The 19,000-nt window shown below is 42.2% G+C and overlaps 1 protein-coding gene across 1 annotated transcript in view; it reads left to right on the forward strand.

The window, feature by feature from the left end:
* DOCK4 (dedicator of cytokinesis 4) overlaps positions 1–19,000 on the forward strand; it is an 826,344-nt gene that overhangs the window by 126,992 nt on the left and 680,352 nt on the right. Inside the window, exons 5-7 of the mRNA XM_070755516.1 lie at positions 123–219; positions 6,079–6,102; positions 18,639–18,787. Of these exons, the coding sequence (XP_070611617.1) occupies positions 123–219; positions 6,079–6,102; positions 18,639–18,787 (270 nt within the window). The remainder of the gene's footprint in view (positions 1–122; positions 220–6,078; positions 6,103–18,638; positions 18,788–19,000) is intronic.

Here is a 19,000-nt window from a genome sequence, read left to right on the forward strand (position 1 = left end):
TTGTTGATAACTCAGTTAATTAGCTAATTACACTCAATTATCAAAGCAACTTTTTTTAATCTGAATTTAAAAAATGCCACTTTGGATTTTTATATTACACTTTTTTCTTCTGATTTTAATAGGCAGTTTGAAGTTATCATTCCAGCAGAAGATTCTGTTATTACAGAGATGACTTCCACTTTAAGAGACTGGGGAACAATGTGGAAACAGCTTTATGTGGTAAATAAATCATTATTTTTCAATAGACATTACACCGTATTTATGTTTACACTACTGTTTTTTGACAATATGTTCACAACACTTCAAAACAAAATATGCAACAGAAGAAAACATTGTAGTCTGATCTCTGTTGAAGAAGAAACTTATGCAGTGTAAAATATCAAAAGAAAGCATAGCAATGGCAATGGGCAAGTATTATAAGATCTTTTGAAGAACTTCAGAGTATAGTAAAATAAATTTTAGATTTAGGTGTTGAAAGAAAAGGCTGAAATCCCCATGGCATATGTGGTGATCAATAACCATAATTAAATCTCAGAGCTTTCTTCATGATTGTTTAATTATCCAACTTTTAAAAATCAATTTAAAAATATTTTAGAAAACACAGTGATACCTCGTCTTACGAACGCCTCTCCATACGAATTTTTCCTGATATGAACCTGGTGTTTAAGATTTGTTTGCCTCGTCTTAAGAACCACTGCTTAGCTGAAAGCTAAGAAACCACTTGGGGAGGGGTAGAAAGGTGACAGCAAGGGCAGCTGGGACTCTCAGACCAATTGGATATCTCGTCGACCAAGTCCCGTTTTCCCCCAAGGACCCCTCTCATTAGCATGGGGGCGGGTGGAGAGGGCCGAAACTGATGGAGTGGAGGGAGAGGGAGGGGAAAAAAGAGAAAGGGAGAAAGAAAAGAGGGAGAGGGGAGAGAGGGAGTGGGAGGAAAGGAAAGAGAGGGAGACAGAAAGGGCAAGATGGGGAAAGGAGGGAGGGAGAGAGGGCAAGAGATACATATAGAAGGAGGGCAAGAGAGTGGTGGAGTGGGGAAGAAATGGGGAGAAAGAGAAGGAGAAAGAGAGAAAGGGAAAGAGAGAAGGGTGTGTGTGTGTGTGAGTGAAAAAGAGAGAGAGGCTGACTGCTTCTCCTTTGCAATGACAGCCGAAGCTGCCTGGCTCCTGTGCTTCGCTTTGGCCACCTCCTCCTTCTCTTCCTCCAGGGTAGCAGGTAAGTCTGCCCTAGGCTCAGGTGGGATGGGAGAGGAGGTCAAGAGCCAAGCCAGCCCCTCCCCTCTCTTCCCACCCCGCTGCCAAATTTGTCCTCAGAGGCACCGCCGCCGCCTTTTTCTCTGGGCTGGGGCAGCACCTCTCCTCAAGAGCCCCAAGATAGGGCTGAGGGGGCACCCCCGTCTTTCCCAGAGCTGTTGCCCTGCCAACCAAGTGTGTTTTCGGGGTGCGCTGGGCTAGCTTTGCCCAAGGACAAGAGAGCGGCTGAGGGACGGGCGAACGTGGGTTTCTTTCTTTCTTCCCCCTCGTCGTTTCAACCTTCTCCTCAGAAGCTGCCTTCTGTCACTGCCTCACGCAGCTTAGCAGCTCGGTGTGTGTATGTGTGTGTGTGTTTGTGGATGGGGGGAGCTCCCCGTATTTCCCAGAGCTGTTGCCCCCCTGACTGAGCGTGTTTTCGGGGTGCGCTGGGCTGGGAATGTGTTGGCCCTCAGGAAACCCGGGTGGGAGCTATCTATCCATCCATCCATCCATCCATCTTTTCTTTCTCCCTTTCTCTTTTTTCCCTCCTTCTCCCCCTACTTCCTCAGTTTTGGCCCTCTCCACCCGCCCCCATGCTAATGAGAGGCATCCTTGGGGGAAAATGGGACTCAGTCCTTGATGAGAGACCCAATTGGGCTGAGAGTCCCATCCACCCTCGCTGTCACCTTTCCACCCCCCAAGTGGTTTCTTAGCTTTCGGCTAACTGGAGAGGGACCCCCCGATTTCGGTGACTCTGTTTTTTAAAATGCCTTCCCTTGCAATCGTGAATGAGAGACCGCTTGGCTGCAAAAGCCGCTCAGCTTCAGTGCCGCCTTTCATTCTCGAGTTTGATTGCACAAACGAGATGCGCTGCTTCTTCCATTAAAAAAGGCTTCCTATATTCCACAGCAATTGACCTTGGGAAAAATGGGTGCTTGGAACATAGCCATGATTTTCCTCCAGTTCTCTGCCACTCCACCCCTACCCCCACCTCCACCCGCCCCAGAACAAGGATCTGAATGCCGGTGGTAATAAGGCAAAATGGGGGAGTTTTGGGATTGCATGCATTATTCGCTTTTACATTGATTCCTATGGGAAACATTGTTTATTCTTACGAACTTTTCTACTTATGAACCTGGTCATGGAACGAATTAAGTTCATAAGATGAGGTACCGCTGTATTATTAAATTATTATTAAAAAGAGCCAGGGTGGCGCAGCAGGTAGAGTGCTGTACTGTAGACCACTAAAGCTGACTATAGATCTGTAGGTCAGCAGTTCAAATCTCATCACCGGCTCAAGATTGACTCAGCCTTCCATCCTTCCGAGGTGGGTAATATGAGATTGTGGGGGCAATATGCTGGCTCTGTTAAAAAGTGCTATTGCTAACATGTTGTAAGTCACCCTGAGTCTAGGGAGAAGGGCGGCATAAAAATCAATCAATCAAACAAGCAAACAAACAAACAAATAAATAAAGTATGCCTCCTCTAGGAATTTTTAGGGAGACAGATATACAAGATAAATTTATTAGGATATAAGTATTATTTATTCATTTATTTATTTAATTGGATTTCTAGGCTGCCCTTGTCCTGTGGACTCAGGGTGGCTTACATAATAAAACATTTATTCATGTATTACATACTGTATTTTTTGGGTGCCTCAAAAAAGTGTGTCAAAAAGTGGGTGCGTCTTATATATAGAACATTACATGGGGGAATTGGGCGATGGCGGCAACAGTGACAATGGCTGGAATTAGAGAGATGATTCTGCCTAAGAGCTGCTGCTGCCATGCCTTCTTGCAGTGGTCAGCAGAAGCTTTCTCATAATCCCGTGATGGTAGTTTTTCACTTGGGTTCACAGCGGGGGCTGACTTTCACCACAGCCACCAAAACATTGGAAAGCTTCTGCTGCCACCGCCAGCGCTACTGGCAACTTCTGCTTCTCCGGCGTGCAAGCTTCACCCTCCGTTCCCCCACCACCCCGCGGCTCCCTCCCTCACCATGTGGCTGGCTGGCAGAAAGAAGGCTCATGTCCAGCAACCTCAGCCGGTTGCTGCACCTCCCCACCCCCACTGCTGCTCCCGCACCTCAAATTGTTGCTTGGCCCCTTTGCCGGTACTCCTATGAACTGCAGAAGGAGCGGCTGGGTGGAGGAAGGGAAGAGGGATGGCTGACTCAGTGGAGGGGGAGAGAGAGAGGGGTAAAGGCTGTCTCAGCCAGCTTTGGGGCTTACCAGCGTTTTGTTTTACTAATGAAGCCAGATGGCAGCAGCTGCAAACTTAATTTTCTCATCGCCTTGCCCCTCCCTCTGTTGCAAACGTTCCATCTGTTTGGGGAGGGGTGCATTCTAGAATGGTCAGGGCTGGCTCTTTGCCTGGAGTGGGGTGCGAGGCAGCTACCCCTGGGGGGGCACGTGAGCTTCTCTTCCCCCCCCCCCCAGTATTACACAACAAAATTGTGCCTGCCTGCTTTTGCAAGTAGATGTGCCAGCTTTTGGGGTCTTCTTTTTCTGCCGTGAGGACCACACACATCCACACGTTTTTTTCTGTTGTATGTTTTGACAGTGAACCTTGCAGTGAATTAAGAGTTAAAAAACAAATTGGGAGAGGAGATTACGTAAGGGAGAGGAAAAGAGAGAAAAGGTAGGGGGGATGGAATCCAAAACAGTTGGTCCCTGGATTTTGCAAAATCCCGAGCTCTTTTTAACATTTTTTTCTTGGACGTTTCCGTGTTGTTTGGAGGTTGGGGAGAGGAATTTGAAGTCCCCTTTCTCCATAAACAGATGAGATGCAAGAGTTGGAATAAAGCCATGCAGGGGGAATAAAAAAGAGATGGGGGTGGGACAATAGCAGACATGTATACAACCTTCCTGCAAGGAGGGGAGGAAGTCGCTTTCACAAACTTTCCTACGGCTAATTAGCATACTCATTCCTCTTCAAAATAAAGGGAATATCTGATAGAGCAAGAAAATGAAAATGATTCCTCCAGTTTGATGTTTTTTTAAAAAAATAATGACACTAAACCTTCATTTCCCTTCTTCTTCTATTCACTCTTTAACTTTCTTTAACTTTCTCTCCCTCTTCCTTCTCCATCCTCTACCTACCTTCTATCTCCTCCTACCTTTCCACTACCTTCTCTCTTTCTTTTGCTGCTGTAAGTACACCTAAATGGGGAAAGTGTAAAACTAATCGCTGACCTCTCCCACTCTTGCCTTTCTTCTTCTTTCCTATTAACAGCTGTTTTCTCCAGCTGCAGAGAGTCTCACCTGATATACGGATCTCTCCCCCCCCCAAAAAAACCCCCAACCAACCACCATATTGCCATTTATAGATAACTTGTAGAATGATCTCCTGGCTGGTGCATGGCTCTGGGGTTGCTTCTTTTTTCCATAGCTTTTTGTTGCTGGCTTTTTATCTACCCCTTTGGGTTTAATTTGATATTAGGGTGTATGGTTTTTGTTATTTTTTTGACAGCTTTTTGGTGTGTCTGGAAATCCCAATTGCCATTCTGAGCTTATGGTTTTAATTGTGTCCAATTATTCCACTGCTAGGTTCACATAGAGATACTGTGAGAGTTTTATGACAGAGAAGCAATGCTAGCCTAAGTGCTGCATTTGTTTCTTGCTTCTCTTCTGTTTTCTGAGAGAAAACAGCCCAGTTGGGGAGGGGAATGAAGTAGATACTCTGTTGGCCTTTAGCTGGTTCCCCTTCCTAGATTATGGATAAGTGGGCCAAAAAATCAGCATGAGAGGAGAAAACAAACCCCTAGTGGCAATCTAGGAATTTTATTATTTTCCAAGCTGACCCCTGAGTTAAGGGTGTAAGGGTCTACAAATCTGGCAAGTTTAAGGCTTGTGGACTTCAACTTCCATTTCTGAATTAGCATGACTGGTGGAGGTATTCTGGGAGTTGAAGTCCACTAGTCTTAAAGCTGTCATGTTTGAAGACTTCTGAGTTAGGGGTTAGGAGTGCAAGGGTCATTAAACCTGGCAAATTTTAGACTTTTGGACTTTAACTTCCATTTCTGAGCTAGCATGACTGGAGAAGGAATTCTGGGAGTTGAAGTCCACAAGTCTTGAAGCTGTCAAGTTTGAAGTTGACAGTAAAAAGTATACATGGTTGTAAAAAGTATTCTGCTTCACTGGTATTTTATTAAACAATATAACACTACACCATTTGGTTCAGAATACAGTACTTTTTTCCTTGTTTTTCTCTTCTAAAATCTAGGTGCGTCTTATACACCGGTGCGTCTTATACACCAAAAATATAGTATTTGTGATATAGAGTTTACTTGTTTTCTTGCTTCAGTAGTAACATTTAGTACACAGTTCCCCTCTGATTCCCCCACTCTTCTTAAATGTGGAAGGAATCAATAAGTGAATACATTATAACCTTTGTATTATTGGGTTTTTTTTCAACAAGCGTGTTTTAACTGCTTTATTCTAAATTCAGGCCTGAATCCAAAGAAGGATAGACATCTAAGTAAACACAATCCTATATGTAACACATTACTTACAAAAGAATTTTATATTTAGCTTCTATTCAAACAAATTTTATCTTATTTATTAAACATACTGTAATGTTAGAAAGCAATTCACAAGATGAGTTAGGATTGTTCGTATAAGTAGCTGCTGTTGGTTACCTGATGGTGGAAGGTTTACAGATTACAGAATAACAGAGTTGGAAGGGACCTTATAAGTCATCTAGTCCAATGCCCTGCTCAAGGTAACAAATGGCAATCCTATCTCTTCTGAAAGTCTCAGTTAATGAAGCTCCCAAACTTCCAAAGACAAGCTGTTCCATTAATTGATCATTCTCACTGTCAAAAAGTTCTTCCTTATTTCTTTCAGATCACAGAGAAGGAGGAGAGAAAGGTAGTGTTATTTACATTTTGTATTTTTTGAATTCAAGGAGGTGGGGCAGATTTTACTGGCTGTAAGGGACAATTTTATTGGCAGTTTGTGTTCAAGCTGTAAGGGACAATTTTATTGGCAGTTTGTGTTCAAGCACAGACAACTCACAGATTAGGCTGGGGTGGGACTAGACTGGGAAGGATAAAAAGGAGGGAAAAGCCATTTTAAATTGCACTTTCAGATCACAGAGAAGGAGGAGAGAAAGGTAGTGGCCCGCACGCCTAACGGCAGGCAAACTATATAACTATAAACCAAAATCAGCAAAGTTTGGTAGCAATAGGGGTTGTTGATTTTCTTGCTAAGTACTTGTATTTCAATACATTGTTAAGATGACTGGCTTGGTGCAGTGTAACACTTGTTTGGCTGTTGTATTCTGTAGTGCCTTGTGGAACTTGGAGTGCTGCCCTCTTTGCATAAGGACATCTAGTTTATATGGCGAGATCTCTAGATTGCAGTCCTTAGTTTGTAGCTTGCAGTCAGAAGTGGAAAGAGTGTCCCAAGCACGTGCTGTAATGTAGCCATGTGTGCAGCCTCCACTTCCACAGCGCCCCCCGAGGAGGAGGGCTGTGTGGACAACTGTCGGTTCAGGAAGATTACGTGCAGTGGAGCAAAAACATAGCAATTTTGGTCTCTCTGTATCAAATTCCTATAATGTTCTTGCGAATTTAAAATAGTAAGGATGTTGTAGATATTAGCAAGGCCCCTCAGGCGGAGAATGAGGGGATGTTCAAAGGAGAAGTTGTTGTAAGTGAGGTGCATAGTGTCACCAAACCATCAAGTGCAGTTAGTAGAAATAAAAAGAAGACACATTTTTGTGTGTGTGACTCGACTATTAGAGGTGTTGATTTGGGACAGAGTAAGGATGTGGTGAAGCTTATGAGGTGTCTCCCAGGGGCCACTGCCAGTAGGGACAGGAGGTGGATTACAAACATTGTCAAGGCTGTGAGTAAAGGTAATAATGTTGATGTGGTGGTGCATCTTGGCACAAATGATTTGTGCCAGATAAATGTTAATGTAGTAAAAAGAGATTTTCAATGTCTAAGTGTGGAGCTGGGTAAAATAACTGATTCAGTGACTTTCTCAGAGGTGTTACCGGTTTGTGGCTAGGAGGATAAAACAACTTGTATCAGAGAGTTTAATGTGTGGTTAAGGCAGCGGTGTAAAGCTGAAGGTTTTGGCTATGTAAGTCATGATGTCAGTAGGTGGTCCAATAGGGAGTTGTTTAAGAGGGATGGTTTGCATCCATCATACAGAGGTACCCAGGTGCTCGGTGAGGAATTCAGAACTTTTTTGGACAGGCATTTAAACTAGGTAAAGGGGACAGAGATGTAACTGATGTGGATGATTTCTGTCCCCGACCAATGAGGATAAATCAGTTTCTGGAAGCTTATGAAAAGGGAGCTGTAAATAAAATAGATGTAGTTGTTGATGATAAGGGGCAAACTAATAATGAAAATAATGTTCTTCAGGTAATCTGCAGGAATGCTCGAAGCTAGAGCAACAAGCTCTGTGAGTTAATGGCCATAATATCTAGAGATAATTTGGATCTGGTTGCCATAACTGAGACATGGTTTAAGGATTCTAATGAATGGGAAATATCCATACCAGGATATACACTGTATAGGAAGGATAGAATAGAGAGAAGGGGAGGTGGAGTAGCCATTTATGTTAAAGAAAGTCTAGAAACAACACTAATTCAGGGAGATATTGTGGTTATGGGTGATTTCCACCTGCCTGATGTTGACTGGAATATCCCCAGTGCCCTTACATGCAAAAGTAAGAATGTAGTAGAGGCCTTTACAGGAGCAGCTCTGGCACAGCTGGTTAAGACACCAACTAGAGGGGAGAATATTCTAGATTTAGTTTTTACGAATGGGAATTGGGTTTCAGAGGTCAAGATTTCTGGTTTGATGTAAAAACTAATTGTCAGAAATCCTATACTGCAACCAAAGTATTGTATTTCAGAAAAACAAATTTTAATGCAATGGGGGAATATTTAAATAATGAATTAAAGGGGAGGGATAAAATGGCAGGAGCGAGCACCCAGTGGACTGTATTAAATAAGGCCATCTTAAAAGCCACAGGACTGTATGTAAGGCAAATAACTAAAGGTAAAAGGAAGAAGAAACCGCTATGGTTTAGCAATGATGTAAGGGCTATAGTCAATGAAAAAAAGGCTGCCTATAGGAGGTATAAAGAGTCTGGAAGTATAGCTGATAGAGAGGTGTATAAAATGAGACAGAAGGAGGCGAAACAGATAATATATGCTGCTAAAGCCTCAAAAGAGGAAGAAATTGCCAAATCTATAAAGAAGGGGGATAAAACCTTCAGATATATTAGTGATAGGAAGAAGAAAAACTGCAGCATCACGAAGCTTAGTACCAGGAATAATACATGCATTGATGGGAATAAGGAGATCGCTGACCATTTCAATAGCTACTTCTGTTCAGTTTTCTTAAAAGACACCTTCCAAAATAATACTATAGAGGGATGTAGCATTGCTTCCAGCTGTACGGATTCAGCTCCAGTGATCTTAGAAGCCGATGTCTTAGAAGAACTTGAACGATTAAAGATAAATAAGGCAATGGGTCCAGATGGCATCCACCCCATAGTTCTTAAAGAACTCAGATCTGTCATTGCTATCCCCTGACTGATTTGTTTAACCAATCCCTGTTAACAGGAGATGTTCCTGAGGATTGGAGAATGGCCAGTGTTGTGCCTATCCACAAGAAGGGCAGTAGAGAAGAAGCTGGTAACTACAGGCAAGTTAGCTTGACATCAGTTATAGTTAAAATGATGGAGACTCTACTCAAAAAGAGAATAAATCAGCACCTAAAAAACAATAACTTATTGGACCCAAATCAGCATGGCTTTACTGAAGGGAAATCATGTCAGACTAATCTCATTGATTTCTTTGACTATGTCACAAAGGTGTTGGATGAAGGTGGTGCCGTGGATATTGCCTATCTGGACTTCAGCAAAGCCTTTGATACGGTTCCACATAAAGAGCTGATAGATAAATTAGTGAAGATTGGACTTAATCCCTGGATAGTTCAGTGGATTTCAATCTGGCTGAAGCATAGACATCAGAGAGTTATTGTTAATGGCGAGTATTCTGAGCAGAGACAGGTTACAAGCGGTGTGCCACAAGGATCTGTTCTGGGTCCTATTCTTTTTCATATGTTTGTGAGTGACATAGGGGAAGGTTTGGTAGGGAAGGTTTGCCTATTTGCCGATGACTCTAAAGTGTGCAATAGGGTTGATATTCCTGGAGGCGTCTGTAATATGGTAAATGATTTAGCTTTACTAGATAAATGGTCAAAGCAATGGAAACTGCAGTTTAATGTTTCCAAATGTAAAATAATGCACTTGGGGAAAAGGAATCCTCAATCTGAGTATTGTATTGGCAGTTCTGTGTTAGCAAAAACTTCAGAAGAGAAGGATTTAGGGGTAGTGATTTCCGAAGTCTCAAAATGGGTGAACAGTGCAGTCAGGCGGTAGGGAAAGCAAGTAGGATGCTTGGCTGCATAGCTAGAGGTATAACAAGCAGGAAGCGGGATTTGATCCTGGATGAGGAGGCCGATCTGGCATGTGTTACTGAAACCTGGCTGGGCCCAGAGGGAGGGGTGCCTCTCTCTCGTTTTTCACTGATAAAGTCACTCACATCTGAGCGGAACTCTACTCCAATTGCATAGCAGTATCAGCTGACAATGAGTCAGTCGAGGCGACTGGGGCTAAACATCTTTGTCCATCTGTCTGGGAGGAGTTTGACTTGGTGACTCCTGATGAAGTGGACAAGGGCATTGGAGCTGTGAGCTCTGCCACCTGTTTACTGGATCCGTGTCCCTCTTGGTTGGTTTCGGCCAGTTGAGAGGTGACATGGAGCTGGTTCCAGGAGATTGTCACCGCCTCCTTGGGGAGGGGGTCCTTTCCGGCTCCTTATACGAAGGCACTTGTGCGCCCCCTCCTCAAGAAGCCTTCCCTGGACCCAGCTGTGCTTAATAACTACCGTCCAGTCTCCAACCTTCCCGTTATGGGGAAGGTTGTTGAGAAGGTGGTGGTGCTCCAACTCCAGCAGTCCTTGGAAGAAGCCGATTATCTAGGTCCTCAAAAGTTGGGTTTCAGGCCCGGTTACAGCACGGAAACTGCTTTGGTCATGTTGATGGATGATCTCTGGCGGGCCCGGGACAGGGGCTTGTCCTCTATCCTGGTGCTTCTTGACCTCTCAGCGGCTTTTGATACCATCGACCATGGTATCCTTCTGCGCCAACTGGAGGGGCTGGGAGTGGGAGGCACTGTTCTCCAGTGGTTCTCCTCCTACCTCTCCGGTCAGTCGCAGTCGGTGTTAGTGGGAGGTCAGAGGTTGACCTCTAGGTCTCTCCCTTGTGGGGTGCCTTAGGGGTCAGTCCTCTCCCCCCTGTTATTTAATATCAACATGAAACCGCTGGGTGAGATCATCGAAGGGCATGGGGTGAGGTATCATCAATATGCGGATGATACCCAGTTGTACATCTCCACCCCATGTCCAGTCAACGAAGCAGTGGAAGTGATGTGCCAGTGCCTGGAAGCTGTTGGGGACTGGATGGGTGTCAACAAACTCAAACTCAACCCAAACAAGACAGTGTGGCTGTGGGTCTTGCCTCCCAAGGACAATTCCATCTCTCCGTCCATTACCCTGGGGGGGGGAACTGTTGACCCCCTCAGAGAGGGTGCACAACTTGGGCGTCTTCCTCGATCCACAGCTGACATTGGAACATAATCTTTCGGCTGTGGCGAGAAGGGCGTTTGCCCAGGTTCGCCTGGTGCACCAGTTGCGGCTCTATTTGGACAGGGAGTCATTGCTCACAGTCACTTATGCCCTTATCACCTCGAGGTTCGATTACTGCAAGACTCTCTACATGGGGCTACCTTTGAAAAGTGTTCGGAAACTCTAGATCGTGCAGAACGTAGCCGCGAGAGCCATCATGGGGCTTCCCAGATTCACCCACGTATCTACAACACTCCGTGGCCTGCATTGGCTGCCGATCTGTTTCCGGTCACAATTCAAAGTGTTGGTCATGACCTTTAAAGCCCTACATGGCATTGGACCAGAGTACCTCCGGAACCGCCTGCTACTGCACGAATCCCAGGGGCCGATAAGGTCCCACAGAGTTGGCTTTCTCCGGGTCCCGTGGACTAAACAATGTCGTCTGGCGGGGCCCAGGGGAAGAGCCTTCTCTGTGGCGGTCCCGGCCCTCTGGAATCAACTCCCCCCGAAGATTAGAACTGTTCCCATCCTCCTTGTCTTCCGTAAACTACTTAAGACCCACCTATACCGCCAGGCATGGGGGATTTGAGACATATTTTCCCCAGGCTTATTATAATTTATGTTTGGTGTGTATGTGCTGTTTGGTTTTTAATTATGATAGGGTTTTTAGTTTTTTAATATTAGATTTGTGCCATTATAATATTGTTTTTATCGTTGTTGTGAGCCGCCCCGAGTCTTCGGAGAGGGGCGGAATACAAATCTAATAAATTATTATTATTATTATTATTATTATTATTATTATTATTATTAATATTACGAGGGAGATTATGATCCCACTATATAGAGTGCTGGTGAGACCACATTTGGAATACTGTGTATTCACTTACAAAAAGATATTGACAAAATTGAACGGGTCCAAAGACGGGCTACAAGAATGGTGGAAGGTCTTAAGCATAAAAGAAAGGAAAGACTTAATGAACTCAATCTGTATAGTCTGGAGGACAGAAGGAAAAGGGGGGACATGATCGAAACATTTAAATATGTTAAAGGGTTAAATAAGGTCCAGGAGGGAAGTGTTTTTAATAGGAAAGGGAACACAATAACAAGGGGACACAATCTGAAGTTAGTTGGGGGAAAGATCAAAAGCAACGTGAGAAAATATTATTTTACTGAAAGAGTAGTAGATCCTTGGAACAAACTTCCAGCAGACGTGGTTGGTAAATCCACAGTAACTGAATTTAAACATTCCTGGGATAAACATATATCCATCCTAAGATAAAATACAGAAAATAGTATAAGGGCAGACTAGATGGATCATGAGGTTTTTTTCTGCCGTCAGTCTTCTATGTTTCTATGTTTCTAAGTTGAATCTCTCCTTGATCAGTTTCCATCCATTATTCCTTGCCTGGTATTCAGGTGCTTTGGAAAGTAGCTTGACACCCTCCTCTGTGTGACAGCCTGTCAAATATTAGACCACTGCTATCATATGTCCCCTGGTCCTTCTCTCCACTAGGTTAGCCATGCCCAGTTACTGTAACCATTCTTCGTGTTTTAGTCTCCAGTCCCCTAATAATCCTGGATGCTCTTCAGTACAGTTTTTTTCTTTTTTATAGTGTGGTGACCAAAACTGGATGCAATACTCTAGGTGTGGTATTGATCTTGATTGTATCCCTCTGTTAATGCAATTTATGATTGCATTGTCGTTGTTGGCAGCTGCTGCACATTGCTGGCTCATGTTTAGCTGGTTATCCACTAAGACTCCAAGATCCCTCTCACAGTCACTGCTATTAAGCCTGGTTTCACCCAGTGTATATGTGTACTTTTGGTTTTTCTTAGCTAAGTGTAGGACTTTACTTTTCCCTACATTGAATTTCATTTTTTTAGATTTGTAAGTTATATATCTCTGTGACTAATAAGAATATCTTTTATATTTATTATTTCTGACCAACCTGCATTGAATTTATTCAGCAATGTACAATAACTGTATAAGTCACAACCAACTTAATAGACAATATTTATATTTGCGTATTGCTCTTCTATATGGTTATCTGGAATAGAATATTTAAAATTCTGGAAAACAAGACCAGATATTAAAAGAAATGGCAAGCAACCCACCAAAGGGGTCTAAAAAACCATCTGTTACAACCCCAATCAACATCCCCAGCACCAAGTAGATGAAATGATATCTACAGAAAAAGACAAGGGAGGAGTGGCACTGATGCAAAACATGAACAATACGCTAAACACGATGCAGGAGATGATGTTGAAACTCCAAGAATTAATTACAAATAATCATACAGAACTGAAATCAGACATTTTGAGATTGGAAAATAGATTAGAGACGGCCCAAATAGGTACACAAAAAAATGAACAAAAAATAACCATAGTTGAAAAGAAAATAGAACAGAATGAGAAAAAAATTGAGTATGTGGACCAGAAACCTAAAGAATCCAACAGAGAACTCAAAAACTCCCTGATTCATCTCGAGATAGAATGATCAGCATACTTCCTTAGATTTCAGAGTATAGTGGAATCTGAGAGAGAGAACCTAGGAGAAGTAATGTTAACAATAATGGCAGGAATCCTACAACAGAACCGGGAGGACCTAATCAACAATATCAACGAAGTGTACTGAATCCAGACTAATTATGCCCGAAAACACCAACTCCCAAGAGTGGTTCACATAAGATTCACCAGAAAAAATATCAGAGACAAAGTCCATGCTGTTTCCCAAGATAGTAGTAGTAGTAGTAATAATAATAATAATAATAATAATAATAATAATAATAATAATAATAATTTATTAGACTTGTATGCCGCCCCTCTCCGAAGACTCGGGGCGGCTCACAACAATGATAAAAACAATATTATAGTAGCACAAATCTAATATTAAAAGAAATAACTAAAACTAAAAATTAACATATAAGGGCAGGGAACTAAATATTTTAAAACAAATCCCAAAAATAGTTTGTGAAAGAAGGGACTACAAAACATTGGCCTCTTTATGAAATAAAAATGAAATAACTTTCAGATGGATGATACCAGAGGGAATGGTGATAAATTTAGAGAGTAGAAGAATTAAAGTAGACACTCTAGAACGCACACAGGAAGTATACGAACAAATGGCAAACCTAGACCTGGAACTAGAAAGTGGAGATCGAACAGAATTAAACAAAGAGGAAGAATTTGAACCAAGACAGGAGAGAGGGGGTGCAACAGGGATACTAGAAGGGGAGGGGGACAGGGAAAAGGAAGAAGGAGCCAAAACAAGATCACAGACAGCAGCACAGCAAATAAATAAAAGGAAACCTAGAGGAATTCCTCTGGACCAAAATGCAACATGAATTTAAATTAATTTTGATTAACATCAATGGACTCAATAACACTTTCAAGAGAAGAATTTTTTTCTCAAAATTACTCCAACGGAGAGCACAAATAGTCTGTATACAAGAAGTACACATAAAATAAGCACATAGAAAATACTTAGAATACACCAAACTGTGCGAATTATATGCGTCACTAGATGACGGGGGGGAAAGGGGGGATAAAACCTTCTTCAGATATATTAGTGATAAGAAGAAGAAAAACTGCGGCATCACGAAGCTTAGTACCAGGAATAATACATGCATTAATGGGAATAAGGAGATCGCTGACCATTTCAATAGCTACTTCTGTTCAGTTTTCTCAAAAGACACCTTACAAAATAATACTATAGAGGGATATAGCATTGCTTCCAGCTGTACGGATTCAGCTCCAGTGATCTTAGAAGCCGATGTCTTAGAAGAACTTGAACGATTAAAGATAAATAAGGCAATGGGTCCAGATGGCATCCACCCCAGAGTTCTTAAAGAACTCAGATCTGTCATTGCTACCCCCCTGACTGATTTGTTTAACCAATCCCTGTTAACAGGAGAAGTTCCGGAGGATTGGAGAATGGCCAGTGTTGTGCCTATCCACAAGAAGGGCAGTAGAGAAGAAGCTGGTAACTACAGGCCAGTTAGCTTGACATCAGTGGTAGTTAAAATGATGGAGACTCTACTCAAAAAGAGGATAAATCAGCACCTAAAAAACAATAACTTTTTGGACCCAAATCAGCATGGCTTTACTGAAGGCAAATCATGTCAGACTAATCTCATTGATTTCTTTGACTATGTCACAAAGGTGTTGGATGAAGGTGGTGCCGTGGATATTGCCTACCTGGACTTCAGCAAAGCCTTTGATACGGTTCCACATAAAGAGCTGATAGATACATTAGTGAAGATTGGACTTAATCCCTGGATAGTTCAATGGATTTGCAGCTGGCTGAAGCGTAGACATCAGAGAGTTATTGTTAACGGCGAGTATTCTGAGCAGAGTCAGGTTACAAGCGGTGTGCCACAAGGGTCTGTTCTGGGTCCTATTCTTTTTAATATGTTTGTGAGTGACATAGGGGAAGGTTTGGTAGGGAAGGTTTGCCTATTTGCCGATGACTCTAAAGTGTGCAATAGGGTTGATATTCCTGGAGGCGTCTGTAATATGGTAAATGATTTAGCTTTACTAGATAAATGGTCAAAGCAATGGAAACTGCAGTTTCATGTTTCCAAATGTAAAATAATGCACTTGGGGAAAAGGAATCATCAATCTGAGTATTGTATTGGCAGTTCTGTGTTAGCGAATACTTCAGAAGAAAAGGATTTAGGGATAGTGATTTCTGACAGTCTCAAAATGGGTGAACAGTGCAGTCAGGCGGTAGAGAAAGCAAGTAGGATGCTTGGCTGCATAGTTAGAGGTATAACAAGCAGGAAGAGGGAGATTATGATCCCGCTATATAGAATGCTGGTGAGACCACATTTGGAATACTGTGTTCAGTTCTGGAGACCTCACCTACAAAAAGATATTGACAAAATTGAACGGGTCCAAAGATGGGCTACAAGAATGTTGGAAGGTCTTAAGCATAAAACGTATCAGGAAAGACTTCATGAACTCAATCTGTATAGTCTGGAGGAAAGAAGGAAAAGGGGGACACAATCGAAACATTTAAATATATTAAAGGGTTAAATAAGGTCCAGGAGGGAAGTGTTTTTAATACGAAAGTGAACACAAGAACAAGGGGACACAATTTGAAGTTAGTTGGGGGAAAGATCAAAAGCAACATGAGAAAATATTATTTTACTGAAAGAGTAGTAGATCCTTGGAACAAACTTCCAGCAGACGTGGTAGATAAATCCACAGTAACTGAATTTAAACATGCCTGGGATAAACATATATCCATCCTAAGATAAAATACATAAAATAGTATAAGGGCAGACTAGATGGACCATGAGGTCTTTTTCTGCCGTCAGACTTCTATGTTTCTATGTTTCTAAAAGAGGAGTTGCTACCTATGTTAAAAAAGAACTAAAACCCCGAGATTTACACACAGACTCAAAAGGTAGATATATAATCACTGAGATTGAACTTTTGGGAGAGAAACTGATTTTAGTCAATATCTGTGCTCCAAACCAAAAACAATTTCTTTTTTTAATACATGTGATACTGTCTCACATAAACACCAAAAGTATTTGTATTGTTGGAGACTTTAATGGAATGGTCAATTTAAAAATGAATTATAGGGCTGTTGGGAAAAATAAAATGAAAAGACCTCCCCCCATGACTTTTAACAACATGGTAGATGAATTATATCTAACTGATATTTGGAAAACTAGACACCCAACACAAAAGCAATACAAATTCCATTCTAAACCGCACAATTCTTTCTCAAGAATTGACATGGCCTGGATTAACAAAAAAATGTATAACAGAATAAAATCAATAGAAATAGAACCAAACATATGGGCAGACCACAATCCTATTTTGATAACCTAGCAGGGTGATAAGAAAAAATTTAGGCGATGGACCTTCAACACAAAATTACTTCTAGATGAAAATTATGAAAAAATGATTAACAAAGAAATAGAGATATTTTCAAGTAAAAACAAAAAACAGCCTACAACAAAACAAATATTATGGGACACCCTTAAGGCATATATTAGAGCAGACTTGGGCAAGGGGTGTCCTGCGGGTCGCATCCGACCCACCAGCTGTCTGTGACTGGCCCGCCCGCCAGTGTTCCCTCTAAGGCCGAGCGGCCGTTGCAGACAGGGCTGCTTTTGTTCCATCGAGCGGACTCCCGCTTCACGTGTCCTGCAGCCACCCCTTCAGATTGCCGCCTTCGAGGTACATGCCCGAGGGGGAGGCTAGAAAAGCATGTGCGAGAACGGGTCTGAGAGGGCGCTGGCCGTCTTGGATTTGTACCTGAGCACTCTGCAGGGCGAGTGAGGCTGCATTGCCTTGAATCGGGTGCCGGGGCAGGAAGTTTTAAAGTAGTTGCCTTTTGCGAAGCAGGGTGGCGATTGCCAAAGGGTTCCGAATGGGAGAAGGGCACTCGGTAACTCTGAAGGCTCTCTTAAGGAGGGCGAAGCACACCACTTTTTTTTTTCTTCAGCTGCTCAAAGTCTATTATATGTAAGCCTTCTGCCAGTTCTTCTTGGGCTTTTAGACTTGCCTCAAGCCAGGAATTTGGGAGAAATACCACCCTACCTTCCCTCCCTATTGGCTCAGACAGAGATGGAGGCAGAGAGACAGAAGGGAAGAGGGGGTGGGGAGTGAGAGGGGGAGGGAATGTGAGAGAGAGGAAAAGAGAAAGAGAAAAATGAAAAAATGATGGAGGGAAAGAACGAGGGAGAGGCAAAAGAAACAAATGAGAGAGAAGGGGAGAGAAGGAAAAAAGAGGGAAGAGAGAAGTGGAGAGGAAGGAGGGAAGGAAGGAAGGAGAAATTGAGGGAACAAGGAAGGAAGGAAAGAGAAATAGAGGGGGAAGGAGGGAGGGAAAGAAGGAAGGAAGGAAGAATGAAATGAATGGAGGGACGGAAGAAGGAAGGACTTTTTTGTGGGGGTGTAAATTTTTTTAAATTTTTTCTCTCAACATACATTCAAACAATATAGTGTACCATCTAACTTTCAATGAATAAAATATGGTATTTTGTTAGTAACTAATATCAATCATCAAAAGAGTTGCAATGCGTAACATACTTGACACCTTCTATAGCAGTCACCTTCTATAACAGTGATGGCAAACCTTTTCAGTACCAACTGCTGAAAAAGTCATATGGAAATGTTGTGTGTGTGCACACACGTGCGCTTGTCAGGACTGCACTCCGAAAAAGTCAAACTTCTGAGTTCTAGTGTGCTCGATGATCAGCTAGCTGGTGCGCATGTGTACACCAGTTTTCAGCACTGGTGCATGTGAAGGACAGCTGATCATTGCATATGCATATGCACCAGCAACCTCGAGGACAAATAGGCAAGGCTGTGTGTGCCAGGTGATATGGTGTTGTGTGCCGCTTTGGGCACATGTGCCATAGGTTCACCATTATATTAATTTTATCTGTTCTGAAGTAAATAAATGAGGAAATAATTTTTTAAGATAGTGAGGAAAAGGAGGAAGAAAAGGGGAGGAGAGAGGAGAGGAAAGGGACTTATTTGTGGAATAGTCTTCCTTTTATTTGCCTACAAATAAGAAGAAACCCAATATCAAAGCAAACTACACACCCATAAATGTGTATTTAAACAAAGGAGGATTTTTAAAAAGAAAAGATTAACTTAGTTTGACTATTTCCATCTCAATAAACATGGTTTTCCCTCTTTTCCTGGATTATATTCTAGAACAGAAACAGATTTGAATAAATTATATGATTTTGATAATCTGAAAATTAGTTTCTGTATTTGACAGAGAAATGAAGATGATCTATTTCACCGACTGTGGCACGTAATGAATGAAATCCTAGATCTGCGACGGCAGGTGCTGGTGGGCCATCTGACCCATGACCGGATGAAGGATGTAAAAAGGCACATTACTGCTCGCTTAGACTGGGGCAATGAGTGAGTAAAAGTCAATTGATAAAACTGTTACATTGGTTGTCATTCATTATTATTTTAATGTTTATTGCAAAAGGTAGTGGATTTTGCTGTGTGGTGATAGCTTGTGTAACATAAAGAATAAGCAGCTTTTCAGTAAGAAGTTTAAAAAATCTTTATTGATATCCTTTGGTTGTTTATACTCAATAAATTTCTAGTAAAACTTGTTGTTTAAGT

Source organism: Erythrolamprus reginae, chromosome 6, assembly GCF_031021105.1.
Source record: "Erythrolamprus reginae isolate rEryReg1 chromosome 6, rEryReg1.hap1, whole genome shotgun sequence".
NCBI classification, from domain to species: domain Eukaryota; kingdom Metazoa; phylum Chordata; class Lepidosauria; order Squamata; family Dipsadidae; genus Erythrolamprus; species Erythrolamprus reginae.